The 19,145-nt window shown below is 38.9% G+C and overlaps 2 protein-coding genes across 2 annotated transcripts in view; both read left to right on the top strand.

The window, feature by feature from the left end:
- Nucleotides 1-5,525, top strand: part of C11H16orf87 (chromosome 11 C16orf87 homolog) — a 20,565-nt gene extending 15,040 nt beyond the window's left edge. Inside the window, exon 6 of the transcript XR_011904948.1 lies at nt 5,402-5,525. The gene's annotated coding sequence lies outside the window, so the exon portion shown is untranslated. The remainder of the gene's footprint in view (nt 1-5,401) is intronic.
- MYLK3 (myosin light chain kinase 3) overlaps nt 5,397-19,145 on the top strand; it is a 27,367-nt gene continuing 13,618 nt past the window's right edge. Inside the window, exons 1-3 of the mRNA XM_072346083.1 lie at nt 5,397-5,525; nt 17,132-17,222; nt 17,890-18,319. Coding sequence (XP_072202184.1) covers nt 5,517-5,525; nt 17,132-17,222; nt 17,890-18,319 — 530 coding nt within the window. The 5' untranslated portion in view covers nt 5,397-5,516. The remainder of the gene's footprint in view (nt 5,526-17,131; nt 17,223-17,889; nt 18,320-19,145) is intronic.

The following is a 19,145-nucleotide window of genomic DNA, read 5'->3' as shown; positions in this document are numbered from 1 at the left end:
GAATCTTGAACCGGTGATCAGTTTCTATTTCTGTAGTACTTTTTGTTTTCTCCAGGTCTTGATTCTTTCCCAGTTGTGGTCATGCTATTTTTCTTCCCTTACTGGTTTCCAGTTTCTTCGCAGAAGCTGTGATAGAAGGAGGTTGCTCCAAAAATATCCTGGGGAGGGGGTAGCTCTTTGCTAGTGGACCACAATTAATCTTGCAAAGCAGGAGTGCAGACTTGCATTTACCACCAATCAGAAACATACCACTGTTTCTTATATAGATGGGGCACTTTGGAATCTTCCTAAAGCACTGGTAACTCTGTAACTGTAAAACCTTAAGACAGATTTCTTGGACTATATTCAGCGATTGAACTGTAAGCTGTCTCGCATTTTAGGATTCAAGAGCTCTTTCTTTGTGTTGGAGATGTTCAAGGGATAAAAAATAGGAGTAAATGATTGTAAATTATTGTTGTTGAATGTATTGCATCTCAGTCTACAAAGCTGTAAAATAAAGTCAATGATAGCCTAATGATGACGGAGTAAAATCCTGTGTATTGCAAACTATGTTTGTGCCTGTCTTTTCAGTGTTTCTGACTTGGAAACTTTTTTTTTCCCCTTGTTTTTCCTGAGAAGCAAGAATAACTACGTAACTCATCAGGAACTGATTTATGGAGTTTTTTGGTGATTAGTTTCAGTGTGAGATTTTAGGGCCTGCCCTGGAATGTTTCTATGGTTCAGTCTGACTTAATCTGCTTCATTGTATTTTGTAGCAGAAAGCTTCTTTGAGGAAGATTGCATTCCCTCCCCTCCCCTCCCATTTGCTTGAAAGAAGATAAAGTATTTCACAGCTGTAAAAGATACTAACTCACTTCTGCACCACCTCTATGCTAACCTACCTGTCTCGAGTAACTTAATGTTGCAAATTGAATGGTGTAGGATTTTACTGGAAAGCTGCCTTCTTGAAAATCACCATCTAGCAAGTTCTACTTTCTGTCACTTTGTTTATTTTTTTCCTGATGAACTGTACTTCCCATGCTTCCTTTGTTTATGTATCTATATAATAGCATGTTAGACCATCAAGTGGGATCACAGCTTACATTCTGGCTTGCGGTTTCTCTGCATTTACTTCATTCTACTACTAGGTGGCAGCCTTATTCTAAGGACAATTACTGTATATATTCAGGCATTGTTACTATGGAAAGAACATTCAATTTCCTGTGGAAGTACACTGAAAGATAATCACTTTTCTTTAGAACGTCACTGGGAGGCTGTTAGTGTAAATAATTACATTAGTCCCTGTTTATGGGATCATAGATATGTAGTGTTATTAGCGAGTGTTACAGCTGCAGTGGCATTTCCTTGCCTAGCAAAGGGAAGAAAGCAATGGTGGCTCATTCCTGATATGAGAAGGCAGGGAGCAGAGTGACTGGGCAGGAAAGCTATGCCTTGAGAAGAGCAGAATGTTAAATGGGATAGGGGGAAAAACACAAGAAAAGGAAGGGCAAGGAAGAGAAGGAAGGTGGGGATGATTGAGAGAATTTGTCTGGAAACTGCATGGGAGAAAGGTTAAACTATGTAGAGCCAGAAAAGAATGGGATGAGAAGAACTAAGCATGACTGTGTGAAAGCTGCTAGGAGAGAGACATGTAGGCCTTCTGTGATACAGCATGGGGAGAAAGCTGTGCATGGGTTTCACACTTCTGGAGTTGTGATGAAAAGCAGGAAAATTTGAAAGGCAGGAGAGAGGTGATAGCAGAGAAAGAATATATAAACCATTCAGAGTTGAGTGGGTCCTTTTCGCATAGAATGTGGGTAGCATGGTCTATGAAAGCTCTGAAGGCTACGTTCTTTTCTGTTGTGTTTCACCATCTGTATCCTTAGTTGTAATTTTACTGGGCTCTTCTTGTGGTTATGATCTACAAGGAAACTGATTCAAGCGTGATGCATAAGGTGGACGAGGTGTTTTGCAAGATGTTTTTCATTTTGAATCCACTCTGAAAGGAGGCTTTTTGGTGACTAGAATGAACCTTACTATCACTAGTGATGCTTTTCTTTAGCTCAGTGTCTAACAATCTGCTCTACCAAAATTAACGCATGTCTAAAATACTTACCTCTGAATTTCAGACTCAAATGGAAGGGATTCTAGAAGTCTGATTTCCTTATTTCTGGGACATAAATCTTGGCTGCAGGGGCTGTCTGTCTGAGCGTCCTCAACTTGTTGCTACCTGTAGGGTTGAGCTGTGTAACAGGGATTTGTGCTATACAGAAGTAAGATCCCTTCCCCAAAACTGTCCCCCATGCATATAGAGAAGGCTTGAATCTGTTCTCTGTTGTACTTTCCTTGTGACTCCTAAAGCCGGGTTTTCTGTGTGATATGGTGTGCTTTGACTGCAGAATTATCTGTGCATGTTTGCTGTGAGACAAAGCAGATAGAAGCAGACTAAGGAAGAGTGACCGTGGTGGTTATAGATATTTTTGAAGTGTACACTGGTTAAGTTGGCTTTTGTGAGTTTATTCAGCTGCAGACGTTGTGCCCACCCATTTTGGCAGATGGAACAAAAAATAATGACAGAATGAAAGCTTTCTGACAGTTGTACTTGTGTGCCTGCTTTGAAGGCAGGATTCAATGCAGTGCAAATCTTTGCAGGCCAATAAAGTTAAAGCAGAGTTAAATCTAGCCCAATAGATACTATTATTTTAGAAATAAATAAATCAGCCTGCTTTAAAGCAATCTGCTGCTGTTTTTCTTCCAAAACAATGAGCTTGAGTACTACAGGTTTAAAAATGGAATACAATTTATGAGCCTTCCAATCTTGGAGATGAGCCCATATGTAAATAGGATTTAAAATATAAAATGAATATTAATGAGATGGGGAGGCTTTCAGACCTACCCTTTAATACTAATCCATTGCAAGTGGAGCAGCTCTAGAAATGTGCTGATACTGGCACACGACAGCCAGGAGCTCATTGCTCTTAAAAGTTCCTCATCAACCACAGTATTCATAAACTTTTGAATACTTGTCCTGATCAGATACAGAAGGAACTCGAACGTTTTTGGTATCATTACTTGCTGATTTTATGTACTTTCCCCTGGGAGCATTCCTGTACGCTGGCATTCTGTTCTAGTTTGTTGTGTGGATGAAGAGTAATGAAAGGGTAAGTTCTTGGTGGTGTTTGGAAATCTATTTTGGAAGGGAATTGTTAACCTTCAGTGAGATGTTTTGGGAATAGCCATAGTGAGTTAAACTGAGTGGCATCAGCGTCAGTAGTTCCCTATTTGTTATTATTAATGATGACAAGAAGACTCTCAATTGCTAAATTAACTTAATAACTTTTAATATTAAGAAAGAAATTTCCCCAGAGGCTAAAACTTTTAGTTACTGGTTCCCTTTTCAGAGAAGAAGATACCTGTATTAACTACCATGTTAACAGAAAGTTTTACCTGTGCAACATTGTTTAGGTTATAACTTAACTGAATGTGAGATATGTTTGTGGAGCACTGAGCATCTTCCTGATTTGTAGAGCCTGGTGCAGGGAGATCACTAGAAATGCTGATCTTCCATTTTACACTGTATTCAGTGCAGGAATTAGTGTGTCTGTCAGCAGCTGGCTGGGGAAGGTAATGAAACTGAACAGCCTTGTAGTGTTACCTTTTTCCTTCTCTTAGTCTGCACTCTGATTTGCAGTGATCTAGTAATCAAACACTGTTAGAGGAGTTTCTGGTGTGTGAGCATAGCGGATTCAAATAGTTGCTCTAGCAGCTAAATTGGTCTTGGCTGAAACTTGTGTTATTGTTGGAAAAGCTTTGCATTTATTCTATATGTAAATAACATTTCATGTCTACGCTGTAATAACTGAGCACTTTTTTTGCCTCTAGCTTTCAGGTTTTTTTAGCGCAAGGGGCCCATCTGTTCTTCGTGTGTAAAATCCATTAGGCCTTTCTCTAGTATTGAAGAAAATGTAGTCCTGTATCCATTGTTTTCTGTCCTCAGCATTTAATCTTGTGAGGTGTGGGCTATTTGTTTACTGTGGGTTGAATGTTTTGTAGATGCAGCTACTTTGTTGCTTTTGAGATCCTTCTGCAAACACAGTCCAGAATCTGCATCAGAAGATATGAAATTCATAATGGGAGAGAAAAAATTGTTTCAGAAGATGAAATAAAGGAAAAGCAAAGCTAGCAAAGCTTATCATAATTATATTCTTAGTATTGATGAGAATACTGCAGGAAGGTGTTGTTTTACACTATGGTTCTGTATTTAGATCTGTTAATAGAATGTTGCAGGCTGAGCATTGCTTGTTCCCAACTGCTTGCCAAATTTCCTGAAGAATTCTCTTTGTCATGCAAGCTTTCCCTTATGGCATGGTGCTTACATGCTGTACATACCTCTGTTACCACGTTAAGTAATATCATCTCTTGATTAAATCCAGAGTAACAACATGATTATTTGTGCTACTGGAATAAGTCATAAATGCATTAGAAATGCATCTGTTTTACCTCTGGATGTAGGCATCTCCTGACTCAGGTTTTAAGTTCTCTGCCTTTTTAATGGCTGTAGTATTTGCTGTTTTTGTGAGATCTGTAATTCATAGAATCAGTTACATATGGAGGTGTAAAAACAAACAAAACTTGAGAACAATGTTTAAGAGCCTCATACTGGTGTGGGCACGCTCCTCTCCTGTTGAGAGTAGCTGGGTAGTGTTCCTTGTGTAAATGCCAGGAATACCGCTCTAAGGCCTGCAACAGTCTTTTCATATCATAGGATGGCTTAAGTTGGAAGGGACCTTGAAGATAGCACTGAGTTCCAAACCCCATGCAGGGACAAAATGGCTCAGCAACAGTCTCACTATTTGGAAGACACAATTTTTTCTTGTACCACTATGTGGAGCTGGCTCACGTCTGAATAATTTGAGGCAGTTTTGACTTTTGGGGCTGGTTCTGTCTTTTAAAGGTGAAGAAGAATAATAATAGATTCTAAAGCTCTAAAAATCTGTAAGCTACAAAGAATTTAACTGAATTTTACAGGTGAAGAGAGCAAGGACAGAGCTCAAGTTTCAATTTATGTGGGACTGTGCAGTGGAGACTGGCCTTGAATTTTTGGAGCTTTAAGGCCAGTGTCTCAGGCAGCCTTAGGCTGCCTGTGTCTCATAGCAGGATGTTACACTACTAACCCTTTGGTAGAACTACCTCACCTCTGTGGGCTGCAGTCAAATTATCCTGCACCCCAGGCAACCCCTGGCCTTTTCACTTGTTTGTTGAATGGCCTGATAAACATTCCTTGCCAGGCAGTTAAAAAAAAAAAAAAGTTTCCAGCACAGTAAGCACAGCCATCTTATCCCTGGCTTTTGCCTCATGACTCATTCATCTTTATTCCCTAATTTTGTCTGTAGTTACATTAATTTTGTTTTGTTTTTAACAGCATGTTGGCCATCCTGCTGTACAATGCCAGGTGGAAATGAAGCTCTTGTTTTTGCTGTGAGAGGAGTAGCTGGTTCTGTACCCACACTTCTGGACCTGACATCTCTTAGTCCGTAATGATAAAGGTACTGTGTCTTATCCCTGTTGCCTACCTATTTGTTTTAGAGGAGAGTTGATGTGCACTCATTCTGCAGTAGCACACAATTATATTTTGGTTTAATCAATGAAGGTGTGGTCCATGCTAAATCCAGATATTGCTCTCTAAGCAGCTTGTCTGTCTGTGCAAAGGTCACGGTCTACTCATTCCTGATATGAATTCTGATAGAGGATATTTGTCCTTTTTAGTTTATTCTTTTTTGTTCCAATGCTTCTGTCTTATAGCTTAAGAAATTTGCAATGGAAGAAATGATTTCCTATAGTCATGTTTTGAAAACAAGTATCATCTGACAGTAATCAGTGTCACTGAACAAAGCGGTCAGAAAAACAACAACCCTGTCGCTACTTAGCTGACACAAACATGCTGTCCATGAGTTAGAACTAATGCAAAGTTAAGTATGGCAAAAATAATTTAAAGAGCAGATAAATGCAAAAAAGGGACTCTCAAGTGACTTCTGGAGATTCAGATGTCATCTTCTGTTATGTTGCTTCTGTGTCTTACAGTAGCTGTTATCAGTAGTTCAGGAAGTGAGCTGCTGAGATGCAGATAAAATGTAGTACTGCTGATAAGGAAGTGAAATGATTGAAATGCCTGGTGTAGTGCTAGATAAGATGAAATGCCTGGTATATCACAGAAGCAGGATTCTAGCAAGATCCAGTGAGGTTGTACAGCCTACAAGGCTTTAGGCTGCCTGGGTGACCACCGTACAATCAAAACAAAATGGGAACTTTATACCAAGAAACTTCTCTGCACAGATCTCTTCGTTTAAGCATGGGAGGATTTTGTGTTTCTGATTACATCAAGAGGTTTACAGTAAGTATTTTGTTGCACCCCTAGTTTGAAAGTAAAAATTGACTGGTAGTATTGGCTACTCTGCCTTTTGTGAAGTGGTGTGTGTTGAATGTTCTTAGCCACTTTGTGCAGTGTTTTTGCTTGCAAAGCACCAGCTGATGTTGAGGAGGGGCTTCTGAAATGAGTAGTGCAGGCTTTGCCTTTGTAAAGAAATACATTTCTGTGAGAGCCTTGACACATCAAAACTTTTCATCCAAATGATGTGTTTGTATGATGTCAGACTGACATTCAGATTATGTGGAGGTCAGTTGTTACAACTTTTGCTTTACTGATCGTATCTCTGAGAATTATAAGACCATTAATATGTCAGGCAGGCTTACACAGGGTGATTTCATGAGGACCCAATGCTGCATCAGCCCGTTTAAGCTAATGGTAAAAGCGGTGCAATCAACTGAGGCGCTGTGTGCTTGACACCTCAAATGTGTGTTCTGTGGTAGGATGTAAAAGTTCTGATATCGGAATGCTACTGAGGAAATGAAGTGAGTCCGTCTCCAAAATAATACCATTTACTGACAGTCTACTAATGCTGCAAAAAGAGACAGATATTGAGACAGTACTGGTGGAACAGAGAATAGTGATCTACTTTTCCACCACCTTAAGCTATCCATCAAACAACAGTGTTGAATGCTATCTGTAGAGTTAGGTTTTGGTTGCTATAGATGCATAGTCTGGGGAAAACAATGCTTGTATTTCCTTTCATTTGCATGTTATTCTACTACTTAACAAGTCTGAGCCTTTACCATCTGGGCAGAAGCAGAAACATGAACTTCAGCAAACTTAAAAAGAATACCATTCAATTCTGTGGTAACAATGTTCAGTTAATGTTTTTTAGGAAGCTGTGTTGTCATGCAAAACAAGCATTGTAACAGATTGTGGGTTTTGTTGGTTTGCTGTTTGAAGAGGCCATTCTTTCAAAATTTTGAGGAAAGGATTGTCTCATAGGTCTTATGTGATAATGGCTCTAATGGGCTTTAATAAAGAGCTTGTATTTATAATTATCTTCATTCCCTAAGGAGACAGTAGGCTAGGTGAACTAAATAAGTTCTAGTAGAGTTGGAGAAATGGACAAATTTTCTTTGAATTTCAACAGATAGGGAATCTAAAATATTCATAGAATGGAATAAAATTCTATGTAACATTATGGCCAATAGTACAGTGTGATTTTTATCATATGTTTGAATTTATTGCTTAAGATTTTATTACATGAGGAAATAGGATAGCTCAGAAGGCTAGTAGATATACATCATATGGGGGGGTTATTGAATTATTGTCTATTTATAGCAGCAAAACAGGAAAAAAGATGGATTTAATTGAATACATTAATCAGCTGTTCTTCATATTGAACAGATAATGTTGTATTTAAATTGCTGATATTGAGCTTCTTGCTAAAGACAAGTCTTAACCTGAAATATATGCTTGTGAGTTTATTTTAATTGCCTTTGTTTTTGACAAGACAAACTTCTGGACAATTAATTTTTGTTCGTTCCTGTGGAATTGAAAATAAAATGTATTCCAGGAAGAATTATAGGAATTGGCTTTAGAACCACCAAAGCAACTTATCCAGGGATTTTTTTGGACTAGTGATGTCTCAGGAAAAAATAATCAATACTGCAGTTATCTCTTTGTGTTGTTCTGTGGCTTAGCTCTCTGCAGCCCAGGATTAGTATTTCTCAGTAACATGAACGCTGTGCTGGGGTTCAGAATATCTAATTTCTCTGTAATTCATCTGTTGGGTGACTGAGTAATACTTTCATATTCAGCGACTCAGTTTCCCTTTAAAACTGATGCTAATGGTACTTCCCTTCTGAAAATGTTTAAGGTAGAAACTGTCTTAGATTTAGTTTGATTTTTATAATTGGTTTTCCTTGTCCTCAATGAGCTAAGAATCAGAAGTATCTTGATTTTGGTTGTTTTGCACTGGGTTGTTATCTCAGACCATCACACCAAACTCATTATGATTATCAATTGGAAAATTATTCTTTATGTTGTTCACAAAGCTAATTGTTCAATTTTATGCAACAGTATGAAAGGAAAGATGCTTTTGAAGAATACAACCAGCGGTGAAGCACATAAGATCAAATAGTGTCTTGGACCATGCATGCAACTTTTACTAAAATTGATAAGAACTGCTTTAATCCAGGAACTTGCTATTAAGTGTAGTGAGATCTCTCTCCTGCATGGAGTAGCAGCTTGTAAGTTGGGTCTGAATCTGTTCCGGCAGGAGCTAGTGGGTGTATGTATTCTTTCTTACTATTTGCAATTTGGAGCCTGTTGTTTGCTTGTTTGTTGACTGTAGTCTCTTTCTGGCTTAGACTTGATGATCTGCCTGCTTGCACTGAAGTGGCTGACTCAGCTGGTCCTGGTGTTACGGAAGGATTTGTAATGATAGTCGACTCTGAAAACTGATAGAAGTGTTTAGAGATTGCTCGAAAACTTGTGTTATTGCTCAGATATACAATGGAAGATGTTTCCTGTAGCTTATGCTTAAGCAGTAAGACAAAGGATTTGGTTTTTGAAATGATATAAAGCTTTTGTTAGGAGAGATGGCTAAAAGTGTGTTCTAACATCTGAAGACTGGGTTGCCTTTTGAAGATCTTTTGCACATCTGGTATGAATGTTGCATTCTATGTATATTGTTTTTAGCTGGACATATAAACCTTTACCTAAAGGAATGTGAGTGGCTTAATTGTGGGTATTTGATTTGCTGGGAAGAGATTGTAAAACTACCAGCTTTTGTGCTGAAGTTCCCTTACTCTGAGTCCTTTTTTGAAGCAGAACTTGTCTTGAGGCTAAGCCTGAACTGATGTAGTTATTCCTGTGTTTGAATGACGTCAAACCAAAATGTCAGAGAGATCGGAATCAGCAGGTGAATATAGCACAGAACAGACTTCATTATAGGAGAGATGACTATTTGCTCCATCTTAAATTTCCTTAATGTGGTATTCTGGTTATTACTGGAGAATGGCAATGTCAAGAAGTGCTCTTTTTAATAAATGAGTGAATTCCTCTGCTGTGTTTCTGGTTTAGATTTTTACCAAAAACAACATAACTGTTATTAGTAAGTTTCAACTTAGTTTCAACTGGGATGGAATTGTTTTCTTTGGAGTGTCTGGTATGATGCTATGTTTTGGTTCTGGGTGGAAATGATTGTTGCAAATTAGCAAGTTAGTGGTGTTGTGTGCATTCTTCTCATAATCTCTTAGACTTGAATCTAAAAAAAATATATATTTCCAAAGTAGGAAGGAAACAGAAGATAACAAGGCAGTGCTATTTGGTGATTCCCTCTTCTCTTACAAAAGCATGCTGCTCATAAAGCAGAGACTTTGAGGGCTCTGACAGAAAGCCAATGATATTCCAATTCAGCAAGAATATTTGTGCTGGTTTTACTATATTTTGGAGCAAATTCTGGGTTATGCATGGTCTTACTCTGGAAAATTGACTGTCTAGAAATAACTCTCGCTTGTGCAACAGATCTGAGAGGCTTTGTCTCATCACTTCAGTGGCAAGGATTTCCTTTAACTGTTTTTATTCCTATTGGCCTTGCTGTGCAACCAAGACTTACTCTTGTAAATGAGAAAGCATCTTGCAAATGAGAGGCAAAGCAGTTTAATAGCAGGTTTGAATCATCAGGCTTTACTGGGAACTGACAGCACTTGATGTAAAATCACTGAAATTCAGAAAAAACAGAACCAGCAGCAGGACTTCTCTATTCAGTTTCCAAAGAGCTCTTTGCTGGAGGATGTGGTGCGATGGGAAACTTTACCAGTGGCAGCAGCTTTCTGGTCCAGGCTGGTAAAATGTTTTGGTAGATGTTTGGTAAAGAAGAAAAGAATGGAAATTAAAAGCAGTGAGACATCTTCTTAGTGCAGTTTGTGTGGGCAACAGACTCGATGGTAAGAGGTCATGACTCAGGGTCAGTTGAATAAATGTGGACAGGCAACAGGTGCTTTCTTGGCCTCCTGAGAGGAAAGTAACCTGGAGGAAGAATGCAAGGGGTCTTGTTAAGCCGTGTGGGCAGGTGACAGACTGTTATCTAGAAATCTTGTTACTTTGATGTAAATTAAATGTCATGATTTTATCTGTTCAGCTATCTGCTGTCAGCTGCTTGACAGGGATGCATTAAGATATTCCTCATGATCTCGAGTTCATTAATGTGTCCTTAGCCACTGCCTGTGAGCATTATGACTTACTGTGTTAACAGTTTTGTCACTAAACATGCATAGAAAGGAAAAAAGAGTTTATATAATAATGTTCATACTAAGTTGGGGTGATGCTGTAGTAAAGTGGAACTTTTGCCTGCTAGGCAATATTTAAATGTGTCGTGCTGGTGTCAGATGGGGAGATTGGTAGCACTTTATAGACACTTGCACTGTGCAGGTGGATTTTAACCAACAGCTGACAGAAATAATACATTAAATGTCAGGTTCTTGGCCTTTTAAAGCAGGTGTGGTCCAGTTCTTGGTACGTCACTTTTTGTCTGATCACATCAGGAAACCCCACTATTTCATGGACAGGCTTATCCAAGCTGTATGGCGTATTTTGACCTTGCAAGTTATTCCTCTATATTAAGTTGAAGCCTGTTTCAGTACTTGTTATTTGTCCTGAGAACTGGTATCTTACTGAATCACTGCTCTGTGGATGTGATCTACTGTTTTTCACGTGGCTAGGAAATGTACTGTTTGTGGGAAATTACTCACTGGTGGAGAGCTTAATTTTGTAGAAGTTTATGTATCTTAAAGTTTAGCTACCTCTTCATTTGCTCAGGGGAGAATTAATTTTGTGTTCATGAGCAGCAGTGACTAGATATGGGTTAAGCAGGCTTTCAGCACAGCTTGAAAAGGTTGCCTGCTGGCCACTGAATGTGTAAAGGATATTTATTAGTATTTTTTGCATGAGTAATATTCAGTAGCTGTAGCCAAATTTTGAATTTCTGCTGTCTTTTGTTTTTTTTTTTTTGTTTGTTTGTTTTTGTAGGGACTGGATGAAGAAACAGATGTGGTAAACATCTTCTTAGAACTCTGAATTGCACCCTTTGCAAACTTCTCAAGTCCCCCATGTCTCTATAAAGCTCTGGCTTTGTTTAGGCTTTTCAGTTTGTTTTTTTTTCCGTTTACCTGCATATTTTTAGTTGTCTACAGTTATACTGTGTTACTGGAGGCAATGCAATAATCTAATGAGATGATCTGTTTGAGCAGCTGGTTTTAACCTCTGTGACATTTCTTGTTTGGGATATAAGCCTCTGGTATTACTTTAGTACATGCTGTAGATTTTTTTTTCTCCTCTGTTTAGTTCATCTTTGTTCCTATTGCAAATGTTTTTTTCATTCCGTTGTGTCAGAGCTAGCAAAGAGGGATCTTAGCTCAACTGCTGTATGGTAGATTCTTAAACCATTCTTTCTGTTGAATGCAAATGTTTCTCTTGTCTCCTGACATCAGTCTTTCACAACTGGGAGTGTGTGTGGGACTGAAGCCAAAGTGGAATAAACTCTCATTTGCCTCTTGAGGATAGAAGATTCTTTGGCATCATCAGTTGAAGGTCACTTGTAGTTCTGGTTCTCCAGAACTTGTGTTCCTTTTTTCATGTGCTCCTTAGATACTTGATAGCCTGGAGATGCTTTAAAGATATTCTGAGATATTTTAAAGGTATGCTAGAAGTTTATTTCAGTTCAGCTTTTGATGGGATGGAGGTAGCTGCTTGCAAACTCCAGGTCACAGTGCTTGTTTCCTAGTAATGGCAGAAAAATTATAAGAAGCTTTATTCTGAGTTTACATTCAGACTGTGATGTGGCTCGCCAGTTTTATTAGTAAATGACAGTGTGGTGTGCTTGAGCAGAGCTCTGCTATGCACAGTGGTTCTGTGTTAAATCGCTGTTAATCATTACTAGTACAACATTTCACATTCTTCAGATGTAATTAGGAAAGTACTGGACATGAAACAATTTCTGTAGCAGTGTCTGAATACAACACATCATTATATGCAATAGGTTCTTATGAAGTAAGGGTGAGTTTAATAGGTTAATGTGTTTCTCAGAGTAAAGACACTTCTGTGTGTAGTATAAGGATGCATACAAAGTGACTTGCAGTGTGTGAGTTTTAGTATTAAAAGACTGGAATCTGTCAGTGCAACAATGTGCTCTCTTTGAGCTGCTGAGTGAGATGTGAACATTAGGCACTAAATGTTCTGAACAAAAATTACCTTCTGCTGTAATTTAGAGCAAAAGGAATAAAAGACTTCTGCCTGTACCGAGGGGTATTTTCATCCTGTAGTAGAAATGCTAAGTCATGGCCTGAAAGCAGTGATGGAGCACCTGGTGGGAAGGCTGGGCCCACCCAGGGGAGCTCAGCCAGCATGCACCCCTTCCCAGACCTCATTTAAGGGTTGGCAGTGGAGGTGAGGGTGTCTTTTGCTGGATATCCCTGCCTACCTGAGGCCTTCAAACAGTAAGCAGCTCTTTTCTTTCATTTCTGTATCCATGGCTGATGCATTTGGTCTAGTTCCCATTTGTTGCAGCCAAAGATTTTGCCACCCTGCTGTTATTATGCAATTATAGTGTTACTAAGACAAAACAATCAGTTGAATCAATTTAGGACAGTTTTATTTTGTGTGTTGAACAGCCGTTAAAAAGTTGGGAGAAGGAAGGGGGAAGTTAAGTCGCTTTGTGACTGATGCTTTAAATTTCTCACTATAGACCAACTGATGTTTCTTTTTACTTTGTCCATCACCTTGCCTGTAATTTTGCAGGTGCTTATACAGCACTACTTACATCCTGCTATGTGCCTATATGTTGAACAGCTGTATCTGAATAGGAGTCTGCTTTGGCTGTCTTTTCTCTGCATGTACATTAAAGAATCCTAGCAAGGAGTATTCTCTTACAGAAGTGGCAAGGAGTATTTACTTTCATAAAAGGGTAATTTTAATATTGTTACTACTGACTCTGTATTATGTAGAGGAAGGATTTTAGTTTCTGTTATGTCTCATACAGTGAATTCACTTAAATAATGACTTCTTTTTGTGTGCTCATTCTAAAAAATGAAAGGGATTGGAGGCCAAGAGGTGCTCTGTATTGCGAAGCATTAATGAGTGTGGGGATTGTGCAAGTATGAAATGACTGCTTTTCTGTTCTCTAGTGAAGGTTGTAGACACACTAATGTAATTTAGAAGTGAAAGGAAGTCAGTAATAAATCCATAAAATGTCTAATTTAGTAATTTTGTTGGACTTGCTCTGTGTCCTCATGGAGACTTTTTTTGCTTGGTTCACAAACACAGCCTGGGAGAAAGATATAATTTTAGAAGTTTCAGTTGACAAAGACATGCTGGTGCTAGATACGTATTTCAGATCCTTGTCATTGTACTCTATTTTTAAATTCAAGTGCCAGCCAACCTAACAAGCACAGCTTGTGTCTCTGCTGGGTGTCCTGTGTCTGTGCTGGAAAGCAGAACTCTTCCAACCCTTAGTGCTATGCTACCACACTTACTTCTGTATTTGTTGTATTTAATGAGGAGAAATGTTCCAGCAAGTTCTTTTTTATATCACAGAACTAAAACTGGTCACAAAAACAGTGCTCCTCTGTACGGAGGTCTGCTTAGGCATTGGCAATTGTTAAGATGCTTGCCTATCAGCAGCCACTTGAGAAAGAATTTTAAATGGTCTTGTGACGTCAAGGAGGCCCAAGAAAATATAGCCTGGTGCCAAATTACCTCCATTGTTGAGAGCATGCAGTAAGAAACAGATAACACAGAAGTAAATCATTTGTGCAATAGCTATCTAATGATACGCTCTAGCAACTCCAATAAGTGAGATTGTCTGGTGTAGGCATAGCTAAAGAAGATTAACTTTCAGGCCCTCGTTTTCTAATTTATGATTAATGAAAAGCCAGCCTAATCTATCTAATATCCTGCTGTCTGGACAGAATGTCTGCGGGTAGCTTGGATGTGGCAGAGGGAAATGCCTTGACCAAATTACAGCCTATAAAAGTGAACAATTTAAGTATAATGGATAAAAAACTGAATCTATTGAATGAGAAGATGGATAAACTGTTGCGTTTCCAAGAAGACCTGACGGGCAAACTGCAACGAGTTAAAGCTATTGAGGATATAGAAAAGGGCATTAACAAGGTAACGGTATCCAGTGAAGCTCTCGATGAGACAGGTGAAATGGAAAAAGGCCTAAAGGTATCGGACAGTCCTCACCAGACTGATACGCAGAGCATATGCTCAGAAGTATTGAAATTGATGAAAATTGCCCAGCTTGATGCCTTGAAGCACAAGGAGAGACTGGCAAAGATAGAGGGAAGGATTGAAACACTGGATAAAGTGATTACGCTAATAGGAGAAGTATTAAAAAATTCTAAAGTGGTGGATTTTATTCTCAAAGGCGTTGTGCCCTGGAAGAAGGGAAGTCTACTGGAAAGCTTTGTTGAGGTTGGTTTTCTTTTTCTAGTCTTGATGAAGTGCTTTGTAAAGCAGCAAGTCTCTCCTGATGATTCCTTTTTGCATAACATTTGTAATTCAGGTTTTTGTTTTAGAATTGCTGTTGCAGGTTACTGCCACAACCTCTAAATTATAAGCATTTTGAGGCAGACATAGTCTTAAAATGTGCCTTAAAATACCTAAAGCCCTCAGAGTATGCCAGGCAATCCCGTAACAAGTATGAGAAGCAGATTGCTACTGTAAAATGTTCAGCTTCCAATGGTGCCTGAAGATCAGCAATGTCATTCACACTGGTGACAGAGCTGAGGTTCCAGTGGAAGGCAGGAATAATAACATACCATGAAGTATTTACTGAAGGAAGCTGCTTCTATTTTCTTGATCAATCATGAACTCTGAACGCAATAAAAGTTTTGAGAATTCATGCTGACTTTTGTTTATATGACTTGAGCAGCTTTGTATGTTTTCAGATACTTAAGTTGTCTTTAGCTGTGTCTCTATGATGCACCTGTGACTTCATGAACTGTACCAGCATTGTTCACTCCTCAAATCAAGTAGTTCTTGTGGTTTTGCATGTATACATATATAATACAAAGTGTATTGGGCAAGTAAACTGTTTTGGAGCTAACTCCGCTTTTTCTGAAGTACCACAGTTGTTCTCCTTTCTTGTTACTGGGAAGCTTTTGAAATTGAAGCATGAAGATTAGTTCTAAGACCTTAGGATATGTCTGTGCTTTGATCACGGGCTGCTGAGTAGTCTGATATTTGAACTAGTTTTAAATTGGAGAGGTAGTAAATGTACGTGACCTGGCTGGAGTAATGTGGAGGAAAGCGTGGGTGAATTTAAAAATGCATTAGCTTGTACTGAGCCCTGTGTTAACTTCGGGCCATTTTTTCGGGCAGTTTTGTAATGTGTCCATAAAGATTCACAGTTGCGTTGGGGTTGCACACAAAGAATTTGCTCCTTGCTTGTTGCTATTTTCCAACCTTTGCTGTTTTGTAACGACATGCTGGTTATCACAGTTGGCTTTGTACAAGGTTACAAAGAATGGGGGTGGGAGTGGGGAGGTCATGTTTTCATTTTTTGGTGAAGCTGTTGGCTGATGGTATGACAGCATTCCTGGGATGCCATAGGAATGCTTATGGAAGGAGCGTTCAAAGTTGAGTCAAATTGATAAAAGGCGATGAGCGGAGCTTTGTAAGATCTAGGCCGCTTTTTTTATTTAACAAAGCAGCAACAACCAACAAAATAAACAACAGCAAAAAATTAAGCTGTCCCTTATCCAAGGCTTTCTTTGCACATAGAACTTTGCAAGTAAATGTTCCCCATGGTTGTTGTTGCAGGTTTGTTTGGAGCTGTGATAAAGATGGTAACAACATTTTACTTTTTGGGGCTTTTTGTGGTGGGGGAAGAGGCTGGAGGGAGGTGTTCTGTAGTGGATTTTATAAGGTTGTAGCATGAAAAATGCAGTGACTGTTTTTACTTGCAAATAAAAGGGGATGATTTGCAGCAGACTTCTAATTGGGTATCTGCAGGAAAAATTTGAGATGTTCCTTGTCGGCTTATATGAATGAGAATAAGAGGCTGCTTATCACTAGATTTAAGTGGGCCATCCAAGATGTTATATCTTTTCCTATTTTTGTATAATGCTTTATGCTAAATATTTGATTTCATTGCTAATGCATTGCTTTGTGAAGTGTTACAGTGATGCTGTTACAAAATAACCCTTCTCAGTGCTGTGTTAATTGGAGGATGAAATGCTTAAAGTAGAAAAAAAAAAAGCTTATTTTTAACCATACTAAAGGTAACTTATGAGAGTTATAATAAGAAATATGGGTTTTTTTGTTTAACCTCAATCGCTGCTCAAATAATGAATCTCTAGATGCCTTAAGACAAATATGTCATTGTATCTGCAACAACATCTTTCAACCGTCAGTCAACAAGTATTAGAAGTACAAAATAATTTTATCTTCTAATAATTCTTATGTTTCACATGTCATGGTTTTAAATCATATGAGCAAGGGTGACTTGAGGCAGAATGTCTTACAAATAATGTTTTGGGAAGCAGAGACCTAAGACATTACTCTGTGCCATCTTGCTTTAGAAGTATGCCTTTTTGTATAAGTAGGGAGAGATCAAACAAAAGTGGAAGGGGGGTGGGAGAAGCAGAAGTAACAAAAAAATTCAGAAGTTGATTGGTGTTAATACCCATTTTACAGGGCCTCAATCTATGAGGTTAGAGAAACCCAGTGAAAATTACCCTTGAGTGTAACTGTTGTTTTTGTCTTTTTCAGGCCAAGGAAAAGCTTGAAGAGAGCGGTTCAAAACCGAAGCATGTACTTAGTAACAGAGGAACCCAAACTGAAAGCAGTGAGTCTTCTGGAGGTGTGTATCACTCTGGGCATGCTACCAACTTTGACTCTAGAATGTGCTGCAGACCAACTAGAAACTGAATAGCCTGCCATTTTCCACTAAATGTACTACAGAGGAATTACTATGAATGAACTATTGAGAAAATAGTAATGTTCTCTTCTTCTTTGTACTCTGTCTCTTAAATCAACACCACAAGAAACCTTGAAGCACATGAAATTAAAAGCAGCATCTTTGCTTGGCTATGCTGATTCCTTCTTTTGGTATTACAGTGATCTGAATTAAGAGAGCACTCCTGTTTGGAGATACATCAGGTGTGGCAATTATCACCTAGGAGACAGCTCCCAGATTTTTGTCTTAGTACAGCTCAATGAGCATTTTCTTCCTCCTTTGGAACAGGGGTGTATTGACATTACAAATAGGTTTTTTTGATAAACAAGTTTAATTGCCACATCAGTGCTAGATTCTTTAGGGTGTAGCTGTCTGGACATTGCCATATCGCATCCATTATTAATACTTGTGAAGTTGCAGTGTCATGAATGTGAGCTTAACAGACCTGTTGTCCTCAAAAAGTGTCAGCAAGTCCCTTAAATTATGGGTGTGTATGTTGAGTGGGTGTGTTACTTCTTTTTTTGCTACCACTTCTGCCATGGATAGCTTATTAATGTTGTGTTTTACTCAGATAGTAAAACTGGTAAAAAATTGGATGAAAACAGTGGAGGATGCAAGAAGGTGAATGCTTCAAGTGCTGTTGCCCACAAAGCTGACTCCAGACCCCAGACTAAAGAGAGGACAGCACAGCAGAAAGCAGCAGAAGGTACTGAGAAAGCATGGAGCTGTCAGCAGCAAAAAGATGTTGGTGTCAAAGCTTTGAATCAACATAATGGTCTTCCCTTCGTGAATCAAGATCATGTAGGCAATCAAGATGTTCCTGTTAAAGCTCACAATGTGGGTAGAGCCCCATGCCCAGATGAATGTCACAAGCAGCTTTTTCATCAGAAACTCAAAGAGAATGAAAACAAACCTCCGTCACAGAGTACGGCATTGCAGGAAGCTGTGCCCTCTACATCCCAGGCTATATCTGACACAGGGTGTGAAGTGACACAAACCAGGTAATGGCTTTGCTGGTAGTTTTCTGTATGATCTGAAACCATTCCACATGTTAAAAAAGAAAACATAACAGATTACTCAAAGGAGTCATCTCCTGCTTAGGCATGCTCCAGGGGGAAAATGGCCATGCTGGGGAAGGTGCAGTGGGATCATAGAAACAGTTAAGGCAAAAAACTCAGTTTGTCGGAAGCCAGTAAGTTAGAGGGCTAGGCATGGGAGATTTGATTTGATGGGCTTCTGTGTATTAGAGGAATGTGACTGCTCTTCTGCATCTCAAGTAGATGGACCTTTTTAGACTACTCTTTTCCAACTTCTCTGTTTCTATAAACATGGGGCTGAAAGGAATTTGTAAAGTTTACTTGTGTATGATAAAATGGAAGTATTTTGTTTCATTTTATGCCTTAAGTGGTTTTTAAAGCTTTTTTTTTTTTTTGTTTTCATGCTTTGGTCACCTCAAGATACGACCAGCTTATTCATCTTTTAAATTCTAATAGTCTCATCTTTGGGTAAGATGAGGTGTGTATTTTAATTTGAAGTTTCCACCACTGTGGTCTCTTCTCCAACATTCAGGAGCAAATTGTGTACAGCACTTAGACATTGATATCCACAAATCTGTTCTTATAATAGCATAAGAAACAGGAGACCTCCCCATGTTTTGCCTCTGGCTCATGAGACTTCAATAAGTGGAGCTGGATCCGTACTGTCTTGAAGGCTCCCACATTGAGCTCAGGTGTTTGTGAAGAAGCTGATGAACAGTTGTTGTCTCTGTGGCATTTGGTGCTGGTTAAAAATGATATGGCAGGAGTGAACTCACATGCAGAGAGAAGC

The sequence above is a fragment of the Excalfactoria chinensis genome, chromosome 11 (genome assembly GCF_039878825.1).
Source record: "Excalfactoria chinensis isolate bCotChi1 chromosome 11, bCotChi1.hap2, whole genome shotgun sequence".
NCBI lineage: Eukaryota > Metazoa > Chordata > Aves > Galliformes > Phasianidae > Excalfactoria > Excalfactoria chinensis.
Note: the sequence above shows the minus strand (reverse complement) of the source record. Positions and strands in the feature narration are given on the sequence as shown.